This window comes from Syngnathus acus, chromosome 24, assembly GCF_901709675.1.
Source record: "Syngnathus acus chromosome 24, fSynAcu1.2, whole genome shotgun sequence".
Lineage (NCBI taxonomy): Eukaryota > Metazoa > Chordata > Actinopteri > Syngnathiformes > Syngnathidae > Syngnathus > Syngnathus acus.
Genome location: NC_051108.1, coordinates 6316425 through 6337630, shown reverse-complemented (window position 1 = coordinate 6337630; position 21206 = coordinate 6316425). Strand labels below are relative to the sequence as shown.

Here is a 21206-nt window from a genome sequence, read left to right as displayed (position 1 = left end):
TATTGCCATTGTGATATATTGCTATCATCTGTGACGATACACTCCCGACAAATATCATTGTGATGAATCATTTCGTCATGTATATTATCCATACGGCGGCGTGAAATATCGACACAATGTTGACTAACATATCGTCATCTGGGTCTCGGAGAACGGCCGCGACAAATAGTCAATAGCGCAGTGATTCGGCGTCATTCGATAGCATCGCGCGAGCTTCGCCTCACACGGGATTTCGGTCGGGCGAGCGCAAGATGTCTCGATTGCAGACGGAAGCGGCGATCATCCGTCTAGGTCGCAGACAAACTATCAATCTTCCCCGCGCTCGACCTTGTTGCTAACTCCCAGGAATAATAAGACGGGAAGGGGGATTGTCTGCTCTCGTCATTAGTATTTATTAGATGTCCCGCATGCGTTATCAAAGCTGTTTAAAAGTTTTCTTGGCAGAAGTTTGACACAAACATTGAAATGTTTCTGCGCCCCACCTCCCCGCTGCTCGTAGGCCTTCTCATTAGAGCGGAACAGCCGTTGCACCGAAGACGGACGGCGGCTTTCTGGCAGCATCTGCCGTGTTTGCCAGTCACAACTCCAGTCTTGCTTACGAGTTCATTTGTCCCGGTTCTATTTTAAACAATTATTCAAAAGCTGAATGGCGAAAACTAGTAGGTTTCTTTTCGGCTATCTGGTAAAGCAAATCAGAGGCGGTGAAAATATGAGGTTGTATCCAGTTTTATAGCCACATGACTTGAATCACATTTCTTGTAAATGTCTCCTTGTATCTGTTTGTGCGGCGGAAATCAACTTTATTTGATGGGCTTTCATGGCGCCCATAAAGTTTTTCCATTAAGTTTTCCGGGGGACCAATAAGCGCCAGCGCTCCCTGGAGGCAAATGGACTCCAGCTGTTTCTACATCTTTCTTGTTGCTTGTTTTACAGTTTCCGCTCGCAGTTTGCTAACTAAATATATTGCAGGCTATTAATGGCGCACTTGAGAAAATGGAGACATTTCTTCCCATCACCTTTTTGGGGTGCTCAACACTCCCGAAAGCTCATCAAACTTGGCAAAGATAAAAAGACTAAATTCAAGCGCAACCAAGCGCTGAGCTTTTTTTCTTTTTCTTTGGAAGAACAAAAGGGGATGCGATCCCGCGTCGCGAACAAAAGGAGTGACTTGCCGCAAAGAGGGCAGGTGAGGGGTGGGCAAGGGACGCTCCCGATTATGCATGTAGAACATGATCTGTCCGGGCCTCAGGTTCGGCCGGTGACGTTCACGAGCTTTATCTGCGAGATCCGGGTGATTAATGAAGCCGTCGTTGAATTGTGCATGGGAAGAAGTGGGGAAGGGATGATCAATCTTAATGAGCTATCCAGCGTCCGTGCATTAACCGCGGGCAGATATAATGCACCGAGGCTCCTGGCGGGGGCTCCTCGCCTTTAAAATACGATAACGAGGGAGAGCGAGTGCGGACGGAAGGCGGCTTTTCAACTGCCGCCATATTCCCAATAGCCCCCTGCCCCCTCTCCTGTGCAGCTTCAAGATGTAAAGGAAACTCTTGGACGGAAGCCATGCTGATCCCAGCGAAAAACCACAGACCACGACTGACTAGGGAGGGGCACAAAAACCAGTTAAGTTCACTCCTGGCAATTAGAAGAGAAATTAAAGCGGCCGTGTGTCGTATACTCGGTTTTTAAACACAATTCTACTAAACATTGAGCCATATAAAGTCATGAAAGGTAAATTGTTTACATTTACATGGATCGTTATTTGTTAGAGTAAATTGTAATTACAGGGAGTTAAAGAACTGACTTGACAAGGCAATGACGCTTCAGAATTGGAAGGCCGGCCATGGCTGTCTCCAAAATGGGTTGGAGACGGCAATCTTAAATAACAAACATGGTCAATATTTACACTGGATCTGCCAAGCTGTGCGCTCGTTAAGCATTGCTCCGCTATGCTATACTTTTTCTTGTTTCGCTATAATGACCGACTTCAAGATAACTGCAAAGGTACCAAAACAATTTGTCACCTCGTCACCGTGCCAACGAAGCTTGCGTCCACTTTTTTTCCCCCCGGGCGCTGCCAAACGGGAAACAAAGCGAGGAGAAAAGGGGGGCCAGGTTTAATGAAGGCCGCTGTGATTAATGGGCTTGGCGTGGCTTATTGCAAAACTGTTTGCGAGGATTCACTGGAAGTGAAGCTCCTGCTGTCCTCATTGCCGTCTAAAATTTAAATGAGTGATGCGGCGTGAATAACAGCTGAGGCTGGTTTATTTTTATTTGTCTAATTTTAGATTTATCGCCCACCATTTTGAAATGCACTTGAACGATATCTCCTTTCTCTAAGACATTATATTTCTCTGATGTCATACATAACATACAGTATCATGTCACCAGTGTAAATCCAGCTGACTTTTTGCTCGACGTTAAAGATCCACATTTTCACGGCAAACCACTGCCTTGATCTTAACTCGGCGGGGCATCTTAATTGCGTTCACGACGGCCGCTCGTCGCTTCCCCCGATAAGGTCTGATGTGAGCTGACTGGAAGATGAACTCCCCGGGCAGGCGAGGAGGCTGCGTGTCACGCCGTGTCATCGCGTGGGCCCGGTGGCTCCTCGAGTGCATTTATGCATGTGATCGTCGCCGCCGTTTGTGTGGGCGCAAAGAGCTAGTAAAGACTGCCGAGGTGGAAGCGAGCGTCAACTGTCAGATAAAAGGCTGGCTTTTCAAACAGAATGTGTGTCAAAACAAAATCAAGACAGGCTGGCAACCAATGACAACACGTATTAATGCTCAATAACTGATATGTTTTCTGTCTCTTAAATGTAAACGTAGCGCAAATATAACCGTAACGCTAACGCAACAAACGCTAATGTACCCCCGCCCCGCCCCTTCGCTTAGATGCATTCAAATCAATCCCATCGTCCGTGCTGAGCTCGACACTCGCATCCCGTGGCTGATATTCATCAGGACACGAGCATCGATCTAAACGGGCCGTTCAATATACTCGAGTTGCCTCTCCCGGCCTGCGGGGGCCCTGCACTCTTTACAAGGCCTTTAATCAACAATGTCAGTCACCTCCGCTGACGGCAGAGTTTGTCCGAGTCAGCCGCACCGGTTATTTGAGTAGCGATAAAAAACAGAATGTAAACGTTAAAGAGGAAGGGAGGGGCGCACGGTGTCGACAGGCGGTTATTACCGGCAGTGCCTGCTGTGGGCGGCGAAATAAGGTGGGCAAAATTATAGAGCAGCGACAAACATTTCAGCAGGAGAGCAAGTTAAAAGTGCACACAAAGCAGACGATACGCTGCACTTTTCTTTTCACGGACGTTATTCCATGAAGCGGATCTAATACTCGCCCTTCTAAATAGCTATTCAAATCATTTTGTATTTGTCAATGGTATTTCAGAGAATCAACATGTATTTTATGACCCTGTATGGTCAATGACAACCCAAGACTGAATTGTTGAGAGCGGTATCGGCAAGCACGTATCGGCACACGTGTGCACAAAGAAGAAAATGCGCTCGTCGAAGCGGAGCGAGGACAAATTGCTGCCTTTGAAGCAAAAGCCGCATTCAAAAGACGATGCGCGATTTCTGCCACTGTCCTGTTTGCAGGCTGTCATCTGATAAAATATCGGACCGACACACACTTCGCGGCCTGGGTGTTGATTAAGAGCGCCGGCGTCAGCATCTCCAAGATCAAGCCCCCTTTTGCCATCTTGTCTCTTTACAACATTGACTTATCGGTGGCCTGCCGGCGTTGGAGGTTCGCTGGCGTGTTTACATTTCAGCATATGGCTTAATTGATTGAAAATGTGATCAATTGCAATAACCGACGCCGACGATCCCTCGGGCTGGAATCACAATGTCGTTCTGCGCCGCCGCGAACGCTAACATTCGGCGCCTCTTCGTGGGAGGTCAACGCAGGTGCGCACGTATAGACTTAATGGATCATGACAGCCGATTCAATACGCCGGAGGTAGCAAAAATTCTCATTTTATCGAGACCGGGGCGAGCAGACAATCCTGTCTAATTATCCGTTTGCAATTCTACCTACAGTCTCATTTCAATGTGGCGCGGGCAGGCCGCATAATAATTGCTTTTCTGCAATCTACGAGTTCATTTGCCTTTGTTTTATTGATCACAATGAGTCGGCGATGTGGCGAGGGGGGGTTGGGAGTGCGTGTGGGGGTGAAAACAATCTAAACCTAAATGAAAAGCTTCATTAAATGTGAAAATTGTACCGGGAATTGCGAACATCTGTTTCTGACGTGTCCCTGCGTCGTAAACTCCAAGGTTAAAACGAGACGGCAAATTCTGCTCGAGGGCTGTGAATCAACTTTGCAAACGACACCTGCGAGGCGGGCACTGGTCCGATTCGGACAAAAAATTTTTTTTGCTCTATCAGTAAAGGCGCTTTAGTTGAGTCTTAGGTTAATAACCATCTCGCGAGCTCCAATGGTGAAGCTAACTAACACGCGGAAGCTAACCCACTTTCCCTAACCCAAAGCTACCCTGTAAACCAAACACTTGATTTGTTAGCATGGCTGCCATTCCAGCACAGTCAGACTCAAAAGTCTAATGGTGGCTTTAGGCTCTGAGTTTTGTCTGGGCAGATGCGAGCAGAACAAATAAAAATTGCTCATTGAAAGCCCAATGAAAAGACGTGAGCGCGATCCCCCTGCCCGCCCCTCCTTGGTTACCTTTGGGATGTCCCGGATCGCTGAACTCGTACTTCCCCATCCCGACCGTCCGCAGCATTTGCAGCCCGTTGGGACCCTCCTGATTGTCGGCGGCGGCCGGCGATGCGTTAGCGGCAGCCGGGGCGTGGCTGGCAGCCCCCTGTCCATTGGTGAGATGAATGAGGCCTGGGTGGTGGGCGCTCAAGTGGCCGTTGGCTATCATGCCGTGAGGGCCGGGGTGCACCACGTGGTTGGACGGAGCTGTGGCGTAAGGAGGCTGGCCGGGCATGCTCAGCACCATAGCGGGCGGCTGCGGGGTGGACTGTGGCGTCAGCTGAAAGTGGGCCGTCATGAGGGAGTGCTGATGATGGGGCGGCGGCACAGACGTCACCCCGATGATGGGCGACTGCGCCGTCACGCTGTGGTTGTAGGAAGGCGGGTGGGGGAGGGCGTACGTGTGGGGCAAGAGGCTGGGCTGGCTGACCGGCGCCGCCCAGGAGGGACCTGCGAGACAAAAACAACCACACATTTGATAAAGATTCCCCACGTAAAAACTTTGTGGCAAATATTAACATTTCTTTTCCAGTAATATCACCGACGAGGTCCGCCATGTTTTTTTTTTCCAGTATATTGCTCATATTTGCAATATAGTGTGTTATTACTCGGCTACTTTGAATCTAATTCTGTATAGTGATTATTTTTTCTCCCGATTTTCTAATGCATTCTAATCCAATCGTCCGGCTGCTGCAGTACTGAGGCTGCATTTGAAGATTTTTTTTTTTCCTTATAACGCAACCTCCCTTATGTTTAATTAACCTGAGTGTAAGATCAACATCATCGCAAGAGTTTAGCAAAGAGCAAACGCATGGCTTGTGCTTTTAATGCCACTGTGGACTGTGTGTTTATCCGCACACTCTGAGCCAATCATATCCTACCCCGAGGCGCTCTGTGAGCAGGGTGTGCCGGGAAGACGCAACCATATTGGACCTAAATGATGCCTCATCGCCACCTTCTAAAAATAACAGAGGGCTGAGTCAAAGGGCCAAAGTCTAAACAATGCTTGGAAAAAAAAAAAAAATCACCTGCATTATTTATGACGCTGGAGGTTCTGATAGAGAAGTCACAAGTCAGTCAGCTAACCGGTGCTGCCTTGCATTTGTTGATGCCTTGTGACCCAGTTCCTCCCAATGGAGTGTTGCCAATTATTTCTTCATTTTGTATCTCATTCTCAATGTCTGCACTACATTATAGAGCCTATTTTATAACATTATAGCGTCTATTTCGAGTCTATTGTGAACCTTTTGTACAATGATGCAAGAATGTATTATTAAGATTAAAGTCCCAATGATTGTCACACACACACCTGGGTGTGGTGAAATTTGTCCTCTGCATTTAACCCATCCCCGTGTGATTTGAATCCATCCCCTGGGGGAGAGGGGAGCAGTGAGCAGCAGCGGTGCCGCGCTCGGGAATCAGTTGGTGATCTAACCCCCCAATTCCAACCCTTAATGCTGAGTGCCAAGCAGGGAGGCAATGGGTCCCATTTTTATAGTCTTTGGTATGACCCGGCCGGGGTTTGAACCCACAACCTTCCAGTCTCAGGGCGGACACTCTACCACTAGGCCACTGAGCTGGATGATGCGTGTAACTGCATCGCATTGTACAATTTGTTGGTATTGCTGAATCGGTTCTCAACTGCCTTACCCGAATTAAAAAAAAAAAAAAAAAAAGTTGAAATAACTAACGAAAAATGTCTCATAATCAATCAGTCAACGGTTGCTGCAATTGAGTCCTCGGTTGTCTCTCTTTATTAGCGTAACGCCGCTGTCTGCTGGTGTTCTTGTTAAAAAGAGACATTTTTGGGTGAGTCGCGGCAGGTCAGCGAAGGAAATTAACCGCTCTGGGGCAAAGCCATTCTGGGTGGCTTCATTACAAATAAGTCTTCGGGGAAGGGGAGGCGGAAAAGGGGAGACAATGGCATGAATGTCAGACGGCTGCACATTATCCCGTCGACAGTGCTTTTGACGTGGGCTGTTAAGACCACTAAGGGGGTTTTCTTTGCATGTACGATCTTGACATTCAAAAAAAAAGGAAAAAAAAAGCAGCTGTTTGTACATTATGCATTTTCACTCACACTCAAAATGCCTTAAAGTGGCTCGCTCACAATAAGCGGGTGAATTTCATGCGTTACCTGTAGCCTCGCCATCTCGATGCTGCTTGCTAGGCGGCTCGTCCGTGTCCCAGGGCGTGAGTTGGTTGATGGGCGTCTGTCCCCACCTTACGCCCGGGGTGAGTAGCAAGCCAGCGCTTTGGTTGTCCCCAGGAGACACCTGGAACCGAAATAACGACAACTCAGTATTGATCATCACTCAAGTAGTAGATTTCAAAATTGAGTTTGATTGCATTTTATAATATCCATTTTATGTCCTTGAACCTCAAAACATCGAGAACTTCACTGTATAATAGTCTGGTTGGTTGTGCAAGAAACCCAATTCCGTACAGTAAAGATGTGCTTTGTCTATCAAAACAAAGTATTTTTATTTTCACACCTGCTATGTGAAAAATAGCATTTTAGTGACGAAGAACCGTTATCATGCGAGTGCAGGCTGATGTAATGCTGGCTCAATCACAGCCAGTCCCCCCGTGGGACATCTTTTTCCCCCCATTTCACCCGCCGCTTCGGAATCTGGGCTCAACGGACTGCTACGGGTTTTTAAGGGTTCGGCGCTGAAGCCGGATTCCCCTCCGCTTGGCCTTGAAGTTAATAGAAAAGACCCGGATCCCCTCCGAGCGGCGCTCTGGCCCTTCATTCCATTATCCTGCCTGACCCCGCAGCGACGCAGCTTGGCTTCAGAATTCACAAGCAGCTTTATCATACAGAACCCAACCAGTACTAGTAACAGAATTACTGTAGTACTTGTAATAACGTAGTAGGCCCAAGTGTTCAAAAACTAGGCTGTGGTTGGATTTCAAAAATGTGAGTATAACCAAAAGTAGTAAGAGTAGAAGTTCCAAAAGTGGGGGAAAAGCTTGTATAAACTGTTGCAAAACAGACCTCGACATGAGATCAGATGAGGTTTTTCGATTTGGTGAAGCAGCATGTGGCTCATTGCCCAAGGCTGCTTCGGTACACTTCAAACAATTGTATGTTTGTGATCACGAGGCGGCTTGTGTTTGTGTGACAGCAGCTGTAAAATAAATTGTCAATAGAAGTAAACCCGAAACAGAACCCTGGGGAACACCCTTTGCAACAATGCTGTGTTTTGGGATGAAAACTCAGTTTCACACGGGCAGACAAGTTGAATGCGTGTCCACTCGGAGATAAATCCCTACTGGAGCTTCTCTGACAGCCGTGTGTGTGTGTACGCTTTTGCGCGTGTACGGTGGAAGCCAAAGACCACCCCCGCCCCCCAAAAAAAAGCAGAGACAAAGGAGTGATGGAGCGAGGGAATGAAGCCCGGGAAGATGAGCTGTCAGCTTCTTTTGTCCACTACAAGCTGTCAACTCAAACGCTTTACTCACAGAACTGCTCCATTCCGGAGACTCGAGGGGAGGGTGGGGGGGGGCAAGATTCCCGAGCATATCCAAGGTGAGGAGATGCTCTTTCCAGCCCTGCTATTTGTTTTAATGAGCAAGCTTCCTCCTCATCCTCTGCGGTGGAGGAAAACTCATCATTAACGCTCAGAATGTGACCCTCTGACTTAGCCCGCACTCACAAACATGGCCTCATTAAGAGTAATAAGAGTTTACCCAAAAACAAACACCTGATTTGTTGCAACTTCATCTTTCGGTTAGCTTCCTCTCCATTTGCGGCATCACCGTTCAGTCGTGTGCGTGGAGCGGAACCTACAGTACCTTCCACAGCACCATCTACTGGTTCTAGCGGGTCACTGTCCCACAAAAACAAACAAACCTAACTAAGCAACAAACTAAACACTAAAATACAAATATTAAGCTCTTACACATCTAGTCTTGCTCACTAACAAAATCTTTAAAATAATTCCTTCACCAACTAGCACGCTTGACGGAGACAATGAGCTGGTAAATAAAGTGGGGAAAAAAAAAAACTGAGCCGTGCATGTGGACTGACTGCAAACACACACCAGAAAATGATGATGCACCGGAAGGAATACAAACAAGACTTGGCCATGACTACATACTGTAAATATTGCTGTGTGTCTGTGCACGCCTACTCCCAGTACACACACACAGGGGCCTGGATTTATTTATTAAGACGGTGGACATGCTGCGAGGAGACAAGTATGAAGGATGCGGAGGTTGCGTGATGGCAGCTGACATTTTCTCTCCATTTTATTTTGTGCTACATGGTTCCAGTTGCATCAATTGAAGGTGGCCTATTATCATCGGCCAGCGGATGCTTTCTGCCGACTGGACAGAAAGCATCTGCTGGGTGAGCGGGGGGTGAGGAGCCATATAAATAATTTTCGAGCCTGCGCCAAAGCCATTTGGGGCTCTGGCCGGGGGTCGAACGGCAACACCTGAGTCCATGCTGTACTGCGATTATGTCACGAGTAGCCAGACACTTCATTAGATAAACCTGCAATGTTCCTTATAAAAGGAAAATGATAATCGTCAGTTATTCAAACTGGAAAGATTGGAAAAAGGTTCCCAGCGGGATGAAGCCATACAGAAATATTGCTACAATCAAATTATCAGAACATATATAATAATACTAATAAAAAAAAAAATCCCTGTGTTTATTCCTAAATGCATACATAATGAGGTGTTGCAGAGGAGGTATACAAAGCACAAAGTAATATCATGCAATAAAAAGATATTGCAACAGTAAATATTTATATTTATAATAACTTGCGCAATAAAACACAGCATGGGGGAAGAGTGTATATAAATGCAGATGATGCATTTATATTAGCAAATCAGTTATGATGATGGACGCTTTGTATTTAAAAAAAATAAACCAGCTGCATTGCCTATTTCACACATACCCACAAACAAACAGGAAGTCGGCCATTTTGGATCACGTGAGGGGATGTGGGCCTAGCATGGCGTCAAAATCCAATGCTCAGTTTGCGGCTTGGCGACAAGACACTAGACAACATTGGGTTGTCACACGCCCACACCCCCCCAAGCGACATCCTCATCTCGATGGTGATTGTGTCAGGTGACATCTGTCGCCATCTTGGTCTCGAGCCGAGCAGAACCTCATGTCTGCAGCCCGCCACCATCTGCCTAAGCACGCGGTGGATTTCTGACTGCGTTGAGTCATCGGTAACGTTTGAACGAAGGAAAGAGAATTGCTCAAACGTTTTGTGTTTGAGTTTGCATTTAGCCAGGCAAACAAATATTATGCATCTACACACCAGATACACAGATTGGCCAATCGCAAAGCACAGAACCAGTTAGCATTTTTTTGCAATGGTCTCTTCCAATACAACTGGACATGCGGTGCGGTGTTGCTGACATTAAAATGCACTACCACCTCCACAAATATGCTCACTATCTCACGGGAGACGCGTGCAAACAAATTTAATCAAGACTCGATATTGCTCCCTACATAGAAATAACACCGGTTTGTAATTGCACGCAAGGAAGGAAGAGCAGGATTGTGCGAGTGTAAATTCATGAAGTCCATCTGCTTGCTAACACTGCTCAAAAATATTGCTTCGAAATAACAACAAAAAAAAGTATTCAGGGAGAATACAAAAATATTATATAAAATGAGGAATATTCTGGGCCACCTTCTCCTCTTGATCGCTTAATCCACTGACAAAGTTAGCTTGTGACAACACACAAGGAAGAAGGAGGAGGAAGAGTATGCAAGGAAATGAAATTCATGAAATCCATCTGCTTGCAAGAGGGCTGGTTTTTTCTCTCCTCCTTTCCCTTCGGCCAAGCACGGACAGACACGCCGGACTTGGCTGAAATGTGGAAGCTGATGGGAATAATGGCTCTTCTCCCAGAAACATCCATCACGCAGACTCACCGTGTCGCCCCATGAGCGATCACTCTCACTGCAGTTTTTATACATATATATATGTGTGTGTATACACATATACAAGCAACAATGAACTGGATTTCAAAATAAAGTCGCGTCTAATGTCCGAGGTCAAACACGGCGATATAAATCGATGTTTACGTTTAGCATCGATGCCAATAAATCGTAGAGCATTATATCGATTAATCGATGTGTATCGATGAATCGTTACACCCCTAAAATATATATATATATATAAATAATATATATATAAATATATATATATATATATATATATAATATATATATAATTATATATATAATTCAGCAAGAATTAACGAGTCACGTTCACGTCCCGTTACAGGCTAGAGTTAATCTCCATGGTGATGCGCCATCGCCTGAATGTGAAACCGATTAGTCCCGGGCGTCCCCGCATGCCGCCGTGTCCAGTCTATTGGACCGTAATGCTGCAGCACATCACGCGCAACTGTGTAAACAAAGATGGAGAGGAAGAAAAAAAAAAAAAAAAAAACCACACCATTTCTGTCTAATATGTTAGACAAAATTGGCTGCGATCATCGGCGACATCGGTTTTCTTTTTATACCTTTTTGTTTTTTTTAATTGCTACTTGTCTGGACTGCCAAGCCCCATGTTTCCAAGCATCGTAACCTACGCATCTGACATCCTTCTCACACTTAACGCTGACCCCGGGGCGGCTGCAGTAGACCGGCATCATGAAAATAACACTATCGTCTGCCGGGTTTATATAGCGTTGATGCTCCGTAGAGCGGCTACGGATACGCTCGGTGATTTCCAGCCCAGGAGGGAGGGCCGCCGCCGCAGCCGCCGCCGAAGGCTTGGACGCTGAAATTGCGAGATTGCCGACATGCTCGAGTGAGAAAGCGGAGCTAATATCGTCCGATTGCTCAGACCTCGCAGCGCTTGCAACCTTCCTTTTGTGTTCTTGTTTGTGCGAGACAGGCGTCGAAGAGGCCCCGTCCAAAGGCATCGAGCAGTTGACCGCATTGAGCTTCTTCGTGTCACGCTTTAAGTTTATCGGGGGCTCCCTGCTGCGACTGACCGAGTGACACGCGGGGCTCCGGCGGGCCGTGACTGCTGAGCGTTTGGGGAGGGAACGATCCAACAGTCTGTCAGTACCTCATAGATGAACACCCGCGAGGGGAGTCGATGTACACTGGCCAGATTGAGTTAGCCTCAGATAAAGGCAGCTTGGCAGGAACAAATGAGAAAAAAAATCTGGTCGACACAAACAATTGATAAAAAATACAAAAATATTAGGGGGGGAAGAAAGTAAAAACTGACCAAAAATACAAATAAAAAAAACTGGCAACTCGTCCAGTCAGCCAGCCCTCCATACAGCCCCCCCTGCTGCTTTGACAAAAAGCTTGAAAAAGGTGCTCTGAAGTGCCTTCAAAGCACATCGAATCAAGCGCGGCTGCTTTTTGTTTACCCGACATGAGCGGGATTAAGCCCAAGCGGTTGAAGCAAACAACAACACAGACGTCCAATCGGGCTGGGAAAACCAGAGGCGCCGCCCATGGCGACTCTTTTGCCACAACTGCGCCTAATTAGCGACATAATGCTGCAAAATGCAACGAGTGCATTCTTCAAGGCCGGGATTGGAAGTCAATGAAACAGCTGGCTAGCCGCAGTTTAGCGATAACGATAGCATATTACGCTACAAAGCTCTCATAATTTCCATACTCGAGTCCCTTTTTTATGACGCTTTAGCTGGGAATATTGCGCAATAGTAAGAAATTTAAAGTGGAAGTAAGAAGTGTGACAGTTAAATAAATTCACATTGTTGGGATGTAAATAAAAGAAGCAAGCTGTCCGACTTTCTTTTGAAAACAATCCAGCACACCGGTCCTCAATCGTTTTTAGAAGCCGCTAGTTTAAGGTTAAACTGTTATGCACCTTTGTTTGAAAATATTGTCTGGGCGGCTTCATTTCTACCTTTGAGCTTCCCCTCCTGGGGGGGGCTAAGACAACGCCGGGCCCCCCGCTAGCTCCGCTCAAAGGCGGCTTTTTATCCAACAAGATGAAGCGGTCAGCGAGAACCCCGGGGGGGCTCCCAGCACACCCGCCGTGGTCGGGGGTCTGACACGGCACAAGCGAGGTGGGGGGTTTTTAGAGTGCAGCAGGTGGGGAGAAAACAAAACAGACTCTGCTTTGAGTGTTTTGTGGGCTTGGAATCACCTCCAGGCGGGATGCCAACAATGTGAGCTCTTCAAATGCTAATGCTAGTCTATACACATGGCAGGAGATATTTCAAGGTAAGCATCATGTGAGTCCGAAAAGCGATAGGCGGCTAATTTAATTAGCAGCGAAACATTTGATGGTCCTCTCGTGGGTCAAATCGGAACGGACTGGGCTAAACATTGAGGTCAGACGAGTCAAATGTAAGCAAAACTCATTTTCGATCAGTTTTCATCCTTTTGTCTCAAAAGTATTACGCCGGACGTCAAGTTCGAAGCAACGTAAACTGAGTAGAACTTGAAAACGCACAGCAGGCAAAAGCAATTATGATTCAGCCTTCTGAAAGTTTCAGGCAAGAGTCATTTGCATCCATGCTGGGCGAAACACAAGCACTGCGACATTAACCGAGTGAGCGCGGAAGGATTTTATTGGGTTTAAACACGGGCCAAAGCCAAAGTCTTTTATCTGCTGAAGCATAATATTCCTCCTCAAAGTGTCTTTGCGCCAAGAGCCCACTGAAACATGGATTTCATACATGGTTTAATCCTTTAATTTGATCGTTCAAATCCGCCCCTTCTCTGCATGCTTATTCGCACCGGGGAGATTGCCGCTCCTCGGCGCTCTGTGGAGTAAATCTCACATAAGTTTAAATGTTTCGGTAGTGGTCGCAGTGAGAAGATTGTACTTCTATGGCGGTTGATTGAATTTTAGTCTCAACGACACACAAGTTGATTTTACAATATGGTGGCTTTCCTGGAGTTGACTTTGGGATTTTACCAACTAGCAGAGTTCGATTTGTTTTGCAGCCACAACACAGCGGCATAAATTCAGCATGGGCAGCTGAGCAGAGAGGCGTAGTAAACAATCAAGATGGCCGTGCTTGATATTCCGCCGCTATACATCCCGCGCTTTGATGGGCTCTGATAGAGCGTCTGTGTAATACCGGCTGCCGGCGTTCCATTAAGACGCCGCAAGGCCGCGTGGAGCTTTCTATTCCAACGAGCACTGCCATTTGCCTTTTTTTTTTTCTTTTTCTCACACTGCCCCTTTTTATTATTAAAGGATGCCATCAACCAGCGCTGGATTTCAGCACCCGGCTGAGATTCTGCTAGATTGATGGATCACTCCATCATCGGTCCGAAGCCACGCACCGTTCTTTTTCCCTCAAAAGCCAATTTGTATTTGATTGAAAAGCAGGAGGGCGAAAAAAAAATAAAGTTTTCCTCCTCGCACAATTAAGTGTCACTAGCGAAGCATCGACAGCGGCGATCAATGAGGTGCGTCGTGGAAATACCTCATCTGGCATTGCGTCTGGTTGGCCCATTGATCCGGTACACAGACCTCATACCGCAGCCGTCGCAACGGGGAAGCGACGAGAGCTAACTTAATCAACAGGAAAAAATATATAATTTATTTTAAACTTCACGGGCAAGGTTGGCTTGATAATAGAATTATGCGACGGTTTGGAGTAGTTTTACAAATAGGAGTTTGGGGTTCAGGGTTTAAAGAAAAGGTTTATGGTTGGGCGTTGGTGTGTCCCAAGACTTTTGCTTCTCCAAAGTTTCAAAGGATGGAATTTGTATTCTTGTAATTCGCCAATTCCGCCGTATACATGAGAACGCAAACAGACAACCGGATTGTCCTTCATAAATCCTCAAAGCAAAGGCGGCCTTCCCGACTTACATTTTTACTCCTCCCCCCCCCGGAGGATCCCAAAAGTAAACCACCTTCACACTCTGCTGCCTGGATTTGATTTATTAGCTTCTCGCCACCAGTCTTATCCCGTCCCGGACTCGCCGCTTGCTATTTGCATTGAATGGTGAAAATGTCAGCAAATCCTCTTCCTGAGAAAATGATCCGTCACAAAATGACCACGAGGGAGAAATCTCTCCTTTAGTGGTGCGCCCTTGGTTTTGGGAGAATTTGTCACGCTACACCGGAAGGTGAATAGAGTCTAGCAACTCTTTTAGTCTTTGGGTGGTAATATTGTCATTGGGGCTTAAGGTTAGGGGTCAACGATATGCAGTTTGAGGTTTCAGAATACATTTTAGGTTCGGACAGGAAAATTCTGAAAATGCAGAAGCAGAGGTGTCTTCCCTGAAAGTTCTTCAGGGATCTGCATATTAGTTGTGGTCCAAAATGTAAATTTGCTGAAAGACAGCTTTGAGAAGCCACGCAGGGGAACTATTAGTCTACTCATAAAAAGTGCCACTTCCTGTTTTGCTTTTTGGATTTGATTTTTACTTCCTGGGGAAAAAAAAAACAACATAAAATGGGCCCCATGATTTAGTTGGCAGCCTGCGAGCACGTCTGTTGTTGCTCAAGGCAACGTCCATAAGCTGTCTCATCTGCGCCGATGACTGCACCTGATTTTATTTGGCTCCCAATGAGCGTCGCCAGCATCGCTTTCCATTCAGGAATGCGAACGTCACCGTGTTTGTAGACAAACAAATCTGCTTTCAAGCAGACGGCCGCAAGAGAGGGGGGCAGGAAAAGGATTAAGCAGCGGTTTTCGTTTAAGGAGGCCTCGTGGAAAGTTGAATTGTGATTGTTAATCAAGGAGATGCTGAGTCAGTTGTCTGCTCGCCGACCAATCCCAGCGCGCTGGCGGGCCTGGATTAGGACAAAATGTCCGCAGTCTGCTCTCAATCATGTACTGCATGATCATCGTGTCTCATTGTAAAAGCAATTTACAAAGAATTATTTTGCATTCCATTAACTTTATTTCATCTATCGAAGTATTCAAAATGGCTCATTCTAGAATGAAAGAACAATTCAAATTTAATTTAATTCGATATTTTAACTGTCACTATCTTCAATAATCAATACATTTATTTAACAATTTTTTATAAAGTAAAAATATTTTAAAGTAAATGTAAACAAATCATCATTGGACTATAGGGAATTGATTAGCTCTCGGAACACCTTACGACGACATCGTCTGAGCGACCTCATCGGCATTGCCAGACATCGGAGTCAGTGCGCGATGCGATCGATAAAAAAATAGGAGTCAATGAGATGCTTATCATGAATCCGCCATCAAGGCACATATCAAGCGTTATTGACTGCCGAGAAGAAGATGGAAAAAAATGAAAGCGCCGACAAAAGCGGGCGCTTGGACAATGGCGACTAGATGAACCTTATCTGTGTGGCGTTTGTCAATCTCGGGATGTCGCTGAGGTTTACGTACAATCGCCGCCATGTCCCAGCTGACCTTTGGCATCGCCGCTTTTGTCCCTTCGAATAAAGCCAACCGAGAGACTTTCCAAAGCGGCGATCCAACATCGGCTTTGTTATTTGGCCAAACGGGCAGGGAATGGAAACAAACCGGCTCACTCGTGAGCGTGGCTCCGAGCTGACGGGGCTCCGATGGTTCAATCTAATAAGCAGTCACTGGATATCACGCTGGGATGAAAGACAAGAAGCGACCCCGCCATGTCTATTTATGTCATGGTGACTTTGTCAACGCTAGCGATAATAGGCTTCGCAGGTCGAAAAGCACATCACAGCCAACGCAGGGGTTGAAACACCGCTGATGCTAACAAACGTAGACAACACAAGAGAACAAGGCTCTCCTGTATCTACTTCTTGAAGAAGCCAATTTCGGAGTTGGAAGGAGACTGAGGGAATTAAATAAAAATGAAACTAGCTTGGTTCGACTCAACATATGAAACGTCGACAGTCCGCTGCTTCCTGTTAAGTGCAGTGCGAAAAGGCTGAATTGACTTTTCATTCATGGAACTCAATCGTCGTTCGAGTTTTCGGTGGTCAGTCTTCTCGAGTCCTCCTCGGGACTGTCAGCGAAGGACAGCGGCGAGCTTGTCAGACAGGGTGAGCGTGTCGAGAGGCTCGTCGCCGTCCATCCGCCGACAGCTCCAAGTGGCTGTCGTCTTAGATTTGTTGCCGTCATTCGTCAGCGGCGCCGTCTCGCCCCACCACTCAAGCGTGCGTGAGAGGCTTTTCGTCAAAGGTGAAAATTATACTTTGCCCGATTTTTTTTTTTCTCCCTTCCATCGTTCATATCTGGCTCGTTCTCCGGAGGCTAGTGAGCGACTACGAAGAGTTTGCAAACTGCTAATGAAAAGAATTAGCAAAGACAGCTGTTGTCAGCTCCGAGGCTTGCCGCCTTGAAAGGAGGAGGAACCTGAACGATGGAGCAATTAAGTTTCTGTGAAGAAAAAAAAAAATCCTGTAGGTTAGCGTGTTTGTCTTTGCAATGTAAATTTGGTATTATCGCGGGGGATAGTAAATTCCACAGTCATTTGCAGTTGGTGAAAATCAATGTTTCCAAACAGAAAATTTTGTTGAGATCACCTTGATTCATTTGTACAACTCAACATGCCCAAAAACAAATGTAAGAGAACTAGTGGCAGACTTAATTATCTAAGTTAACTATGCATGTAATTTTTAAAGGTGCGCTTTTGGGTAAACAAACCGGTTGCTCGGAATAAATTCTGGCCATTTTTCTCCCAATGGCCGTGCGCACATTAGTCTAATTTTATTCTGTTCATTTTATATTCTCTCCAGTTTTAAACACAGAGGAAACCGCACTGTATTTATTATTCAAATTTTTAATCATACCACCGCAAAATATTCACCAAGGCCACCAAGCCATTTTTCATGATTATTATTATTCTTCCATTGATTCCGTTGTGGTGTCGTTGCTTTGGGGTTTCCCAGCCAGCCATTTTAGTATTCAACATTATAAATAATTGATTGCCTTTTAAATGCAGATTATAATAGGGTGAGACTTAATCAGCCTTTTGTGGTCTGACCTCAACTCTGGCCCAACAAATGCCTGCAAACTCACTTTTTTTTTTTTTTAATCTCATTGAGTTTTGTGCCTGCTCCACTCTCACTAACCGGGACAAGCAGACGATGAGGCTGCTTGCTATCGGATTAAGTCTTGATGGAAAAACGTTGTTCCTCCCGTTCCTGTGTTGATGAATCAGTTCAGCGTGACGCAGGGCAGAATTAAACACTTTGTTGTTTTTGGATAAAAATGCGACTTTATTCTCCCCTCAGCTACCTTGCTGTTGTTTTTCCTCATTTGGGGTGAAAATGTGTAAAAAAAAAAAAAGTCAAAAGAGGAGCGTGCAAAATGTTCACAGGCGTAAGATGAGAGCAATGAATTATTAATAATCTATGCGCTTCCGAGCTGGCAAATTTAAAAGGCCCATGTTGTCTTGTACGTTTTAACTTTTTTTGGGAGAATACAAAAAAAGGAAAATGAGTGTGTGGTTTCTACGAAGATGATCAGATTTAAAAGATAAAAATCTCTGCAGCACTTTTGTAGGTCAAATTTAGAGACAAATCACTTTTTTTTTTAACCAAACTTAAGTTAAACACAACTTAATAGATTTTTTTTGTCTATTTTTTCATTTTAATCTTCTCATTTTAATGTAGTATGGCTTTGTAAATCTAATAGTTTTGGGCTATTTTTCCCATTTTCTTAATGTATTTTCTTGCATTTTTCTTGTTCCAAATTCAGTATGAATTGATTCAAAAAAAATGTCCTCACTCCTCTTCCCCTAACCATTAACTCGATTTATACTTCTAGTTTGCTCGGTAACAAAGTTAAAAGTCCAAGCGAGTTTAAAAGCATAACTCTGAACAAAAAAAAAAAAGGCCAAAAAATGAATTAGAGGTTAACACAGTTAGATTTTCTTCCACACACACCAAATCAATATATAAGATTAAATCTATTCAATTAAACGCTACACAATACCTGCGGAAGCATTTCTGAACCCTCATCATCTAAATGCTAATTACTTGTGCAATTACTTTTGCAAAGTGTTGCTTCTCAACTCGCCAAACTATTAGCTTCAATTTGCCGGCTAATTGCGAGGCGGCGCGTTGCTACGCTCCTCCAACGCGTCGACTGTTATTTCCCACCAGGCCGTAATCGGATGACTGCGAGGTGCAGCCGAGGGAGGTTACAATCACATTGTCTAGTGCGTGCGCGTGTGTGTGTGGTCTTTGTCGCCGCCTTAAATCTAAGGCCTAGGAGACATTTATAAGTTATAAAAGGGAATTTATAAGGCAAATTTGCACACTCCACTCCAGCACCGTGACCACCGCGACATTGATTTTTCCCACCCCCAGATTTCCATGGCTTTAAAGTTGTACGAGTCTTCTTTCCGACAGCGGCCTCATATCGGTGTTGCATGGCGATGACCAACTTTAAACCAATGCAATTCGCTGCACAGCATCATTGACGTCTGATTTTCATCCATACTTGATATTTGTTGTATAATCACAACGAATCCCTCAACTTCTCATTACGGCAGTAATATTGATCGTTCTTTGCAGAGGATAAAAAAAAAATAAGCCTAGGAGGATTATTATATTGTCTGTCTTTATGTGTTGCTGCATCGTTTGTGTTCCGATGTTGTTTATGACAATAAAAATATTTCTCATCTGCCAAGAAGTGAGTTGGCCAGCATACAGTGTACAAATTAAAATAAATACAATTTGGCAGGTCGATGGCTCGTATTTCAAGACACCTCTGTACAAACCACTTCTATTTTTGTTGTTAGTTTTACAGGTTGGAAACCTATAGGGGCTTATTTGCACTTTGTCACATGTCAGCTCCACCAGCCCCAGACTATATCGAGAAGCCCTTAATGAGGTGGTACTCGTTGGTACTCTACGTTTGAGTAGCGTCCGCATGCGAGTGTGTGTGTGTGTAGTGTGGGGGTGGGCGGTCGTTACTTGTTATTTAAAGCTGGGCGAGAGCTAATTAAAGCATCCTAATAGCCGCTATTGTCAAGTTGTTCATAGAGCGCTATCAGGATGCTACAGTGGTTATTGCACTTAATGCTAGCACGAAGGCATACTTGACAGCGATGCAGACGTCCCCCCAGGAACACACACACACAAAGGCACACGCGCACACACTCGCCTTCTGAGTGCTGTTTTTTTGTACCCACTCCCAAATATATAGGGCCTCATTTCATGGGCTTAACGACCTCGTTTAAATGAGCTTAATGAAACGCGCTCAAGTACAGGCACACGGCGTCACGCACACGCACACTACGTCTTCATTATGAGGCCTGTCCGGTCCCCCGTGCAAACAGCACAACTTATTTATTGTCTCCTCTCGTTTCTTTCTGAGGTATATTAATGATGTTGGCCTAACAGGTTGCGTCCATAAACTCGCAATTGCTTTTTTAAAATGAACTACATGCAACACTGATGTAAAGCAGTTGTCGGAAAAAAATAAATACGAGTTCAGTACGGGAAAACAAAGGACATAAACATTTGTAGAATATCATCAAACGAGACACGTGGTCAAAATTGAGTACGTTGCAGAAGTTTGGGGTAAAAGAGTGGACGATTCCGACCGGATTTGGACATGCGACGGGAAATCGATATTCTGCGGCCGGGACTACAACCTGACAGCTCAATAAGCTTTGGGAAAAAGGCGGCTGTTCTTTCTTACGCCACCGTAACTCCTTGAACATCTCGCTTTCCCTTCGGGGACTTAGCAGCTCAAGGCACCTCGGGTGTTTCACACGACGACAAAGCGGACGGGGATCGCCGGTGTGCCGCCCGGAACTCGCTTTGACAAGATGACGACCGGTCCGTCTGTCCGTCTGGCCTCCAGCGGCATCATTACCTCGCTCGGATACAATAAAAGAACTGATATCTCTGTCCGAAGTCCCCGGAAAGCTCTCCGTAGTGAGCAGTAAAGCCCCGTTATTGGAGGCGACCAGTGGTGGCAGGTAATGCAGTGCATATAATTCATTTTTGTACGTTAGGACGATGTCAAATTCATTCCTAAACACATTTAGGGCCGAAGCTAATTGCTGAACAAATGTTTTTTTTCTTTTTCAGGGAAAAGCGACTCATTTCCTTAAGTGATTAACCGTCTTATGAATATTAAGGCTCTCCATCAAAGTGCAACCGCCACGTTTTCTTTTTCATCTCTTCAATTATCGCATGAAAAACAACAGCCCGGCTTTTGTGCGCACCGAATGAAACGTTTCTTCATCGACGAAAAGGCAACCTCACCCTCATTTAATTAAATCCGTCAACAACTAGTATTATTTCGTGATTAGCTTGATGCGTTGACGCGCGTGGCGTCTTTAAGAGGGCTCTGATTTTTTGGATTTTTTTTATGGATGCAATGACAACATGGAAAACTGTTGGCAAATAATTAACAGAGGGACTTCAGACGAGGGGGTGTGGAACAAGCATCACTGCAAATTAACTACAGTCTGCCGTTCCGTGCGGTTAACTTTACATCGGTAACGGACAATAACGCCAGATGGTGCGCTTGTCACAAACGCACGCACACGCGCAGGTGAAAATACAAGCCGACGTGTCCCACGTCGCGCCAATCC

General features: G+C 45.5%; 1 protein-coding gene across 2 annotated transcripts in view; it reads right to left on the bottom strand.

The window, feature by feature from the left end:
- LOC119118268 (kelch-like protein 29) overlaps positions 1–21206 on the bottom strand; it is an 84197-nt gene that overhangs the window by 30994 nt on the left and 31997 nt on the right. For both annotated transcript variants that reach the window (XM_037245145.1, XM_037245144.1), the window contains 2 exons: positions 6873–7011; positions 4703–5185 (listed from right to left, as the gene is read on the bottom strand). In XM_037245145.1, the coding sequence (XP_037101040.1) occupies positions 4703–5185; positions 6873–7011 (622 nt within the window). The remainder of the gene's footprint in view (positions 1–4702; positions 5186–6872; positions 7012–21206) is intronic.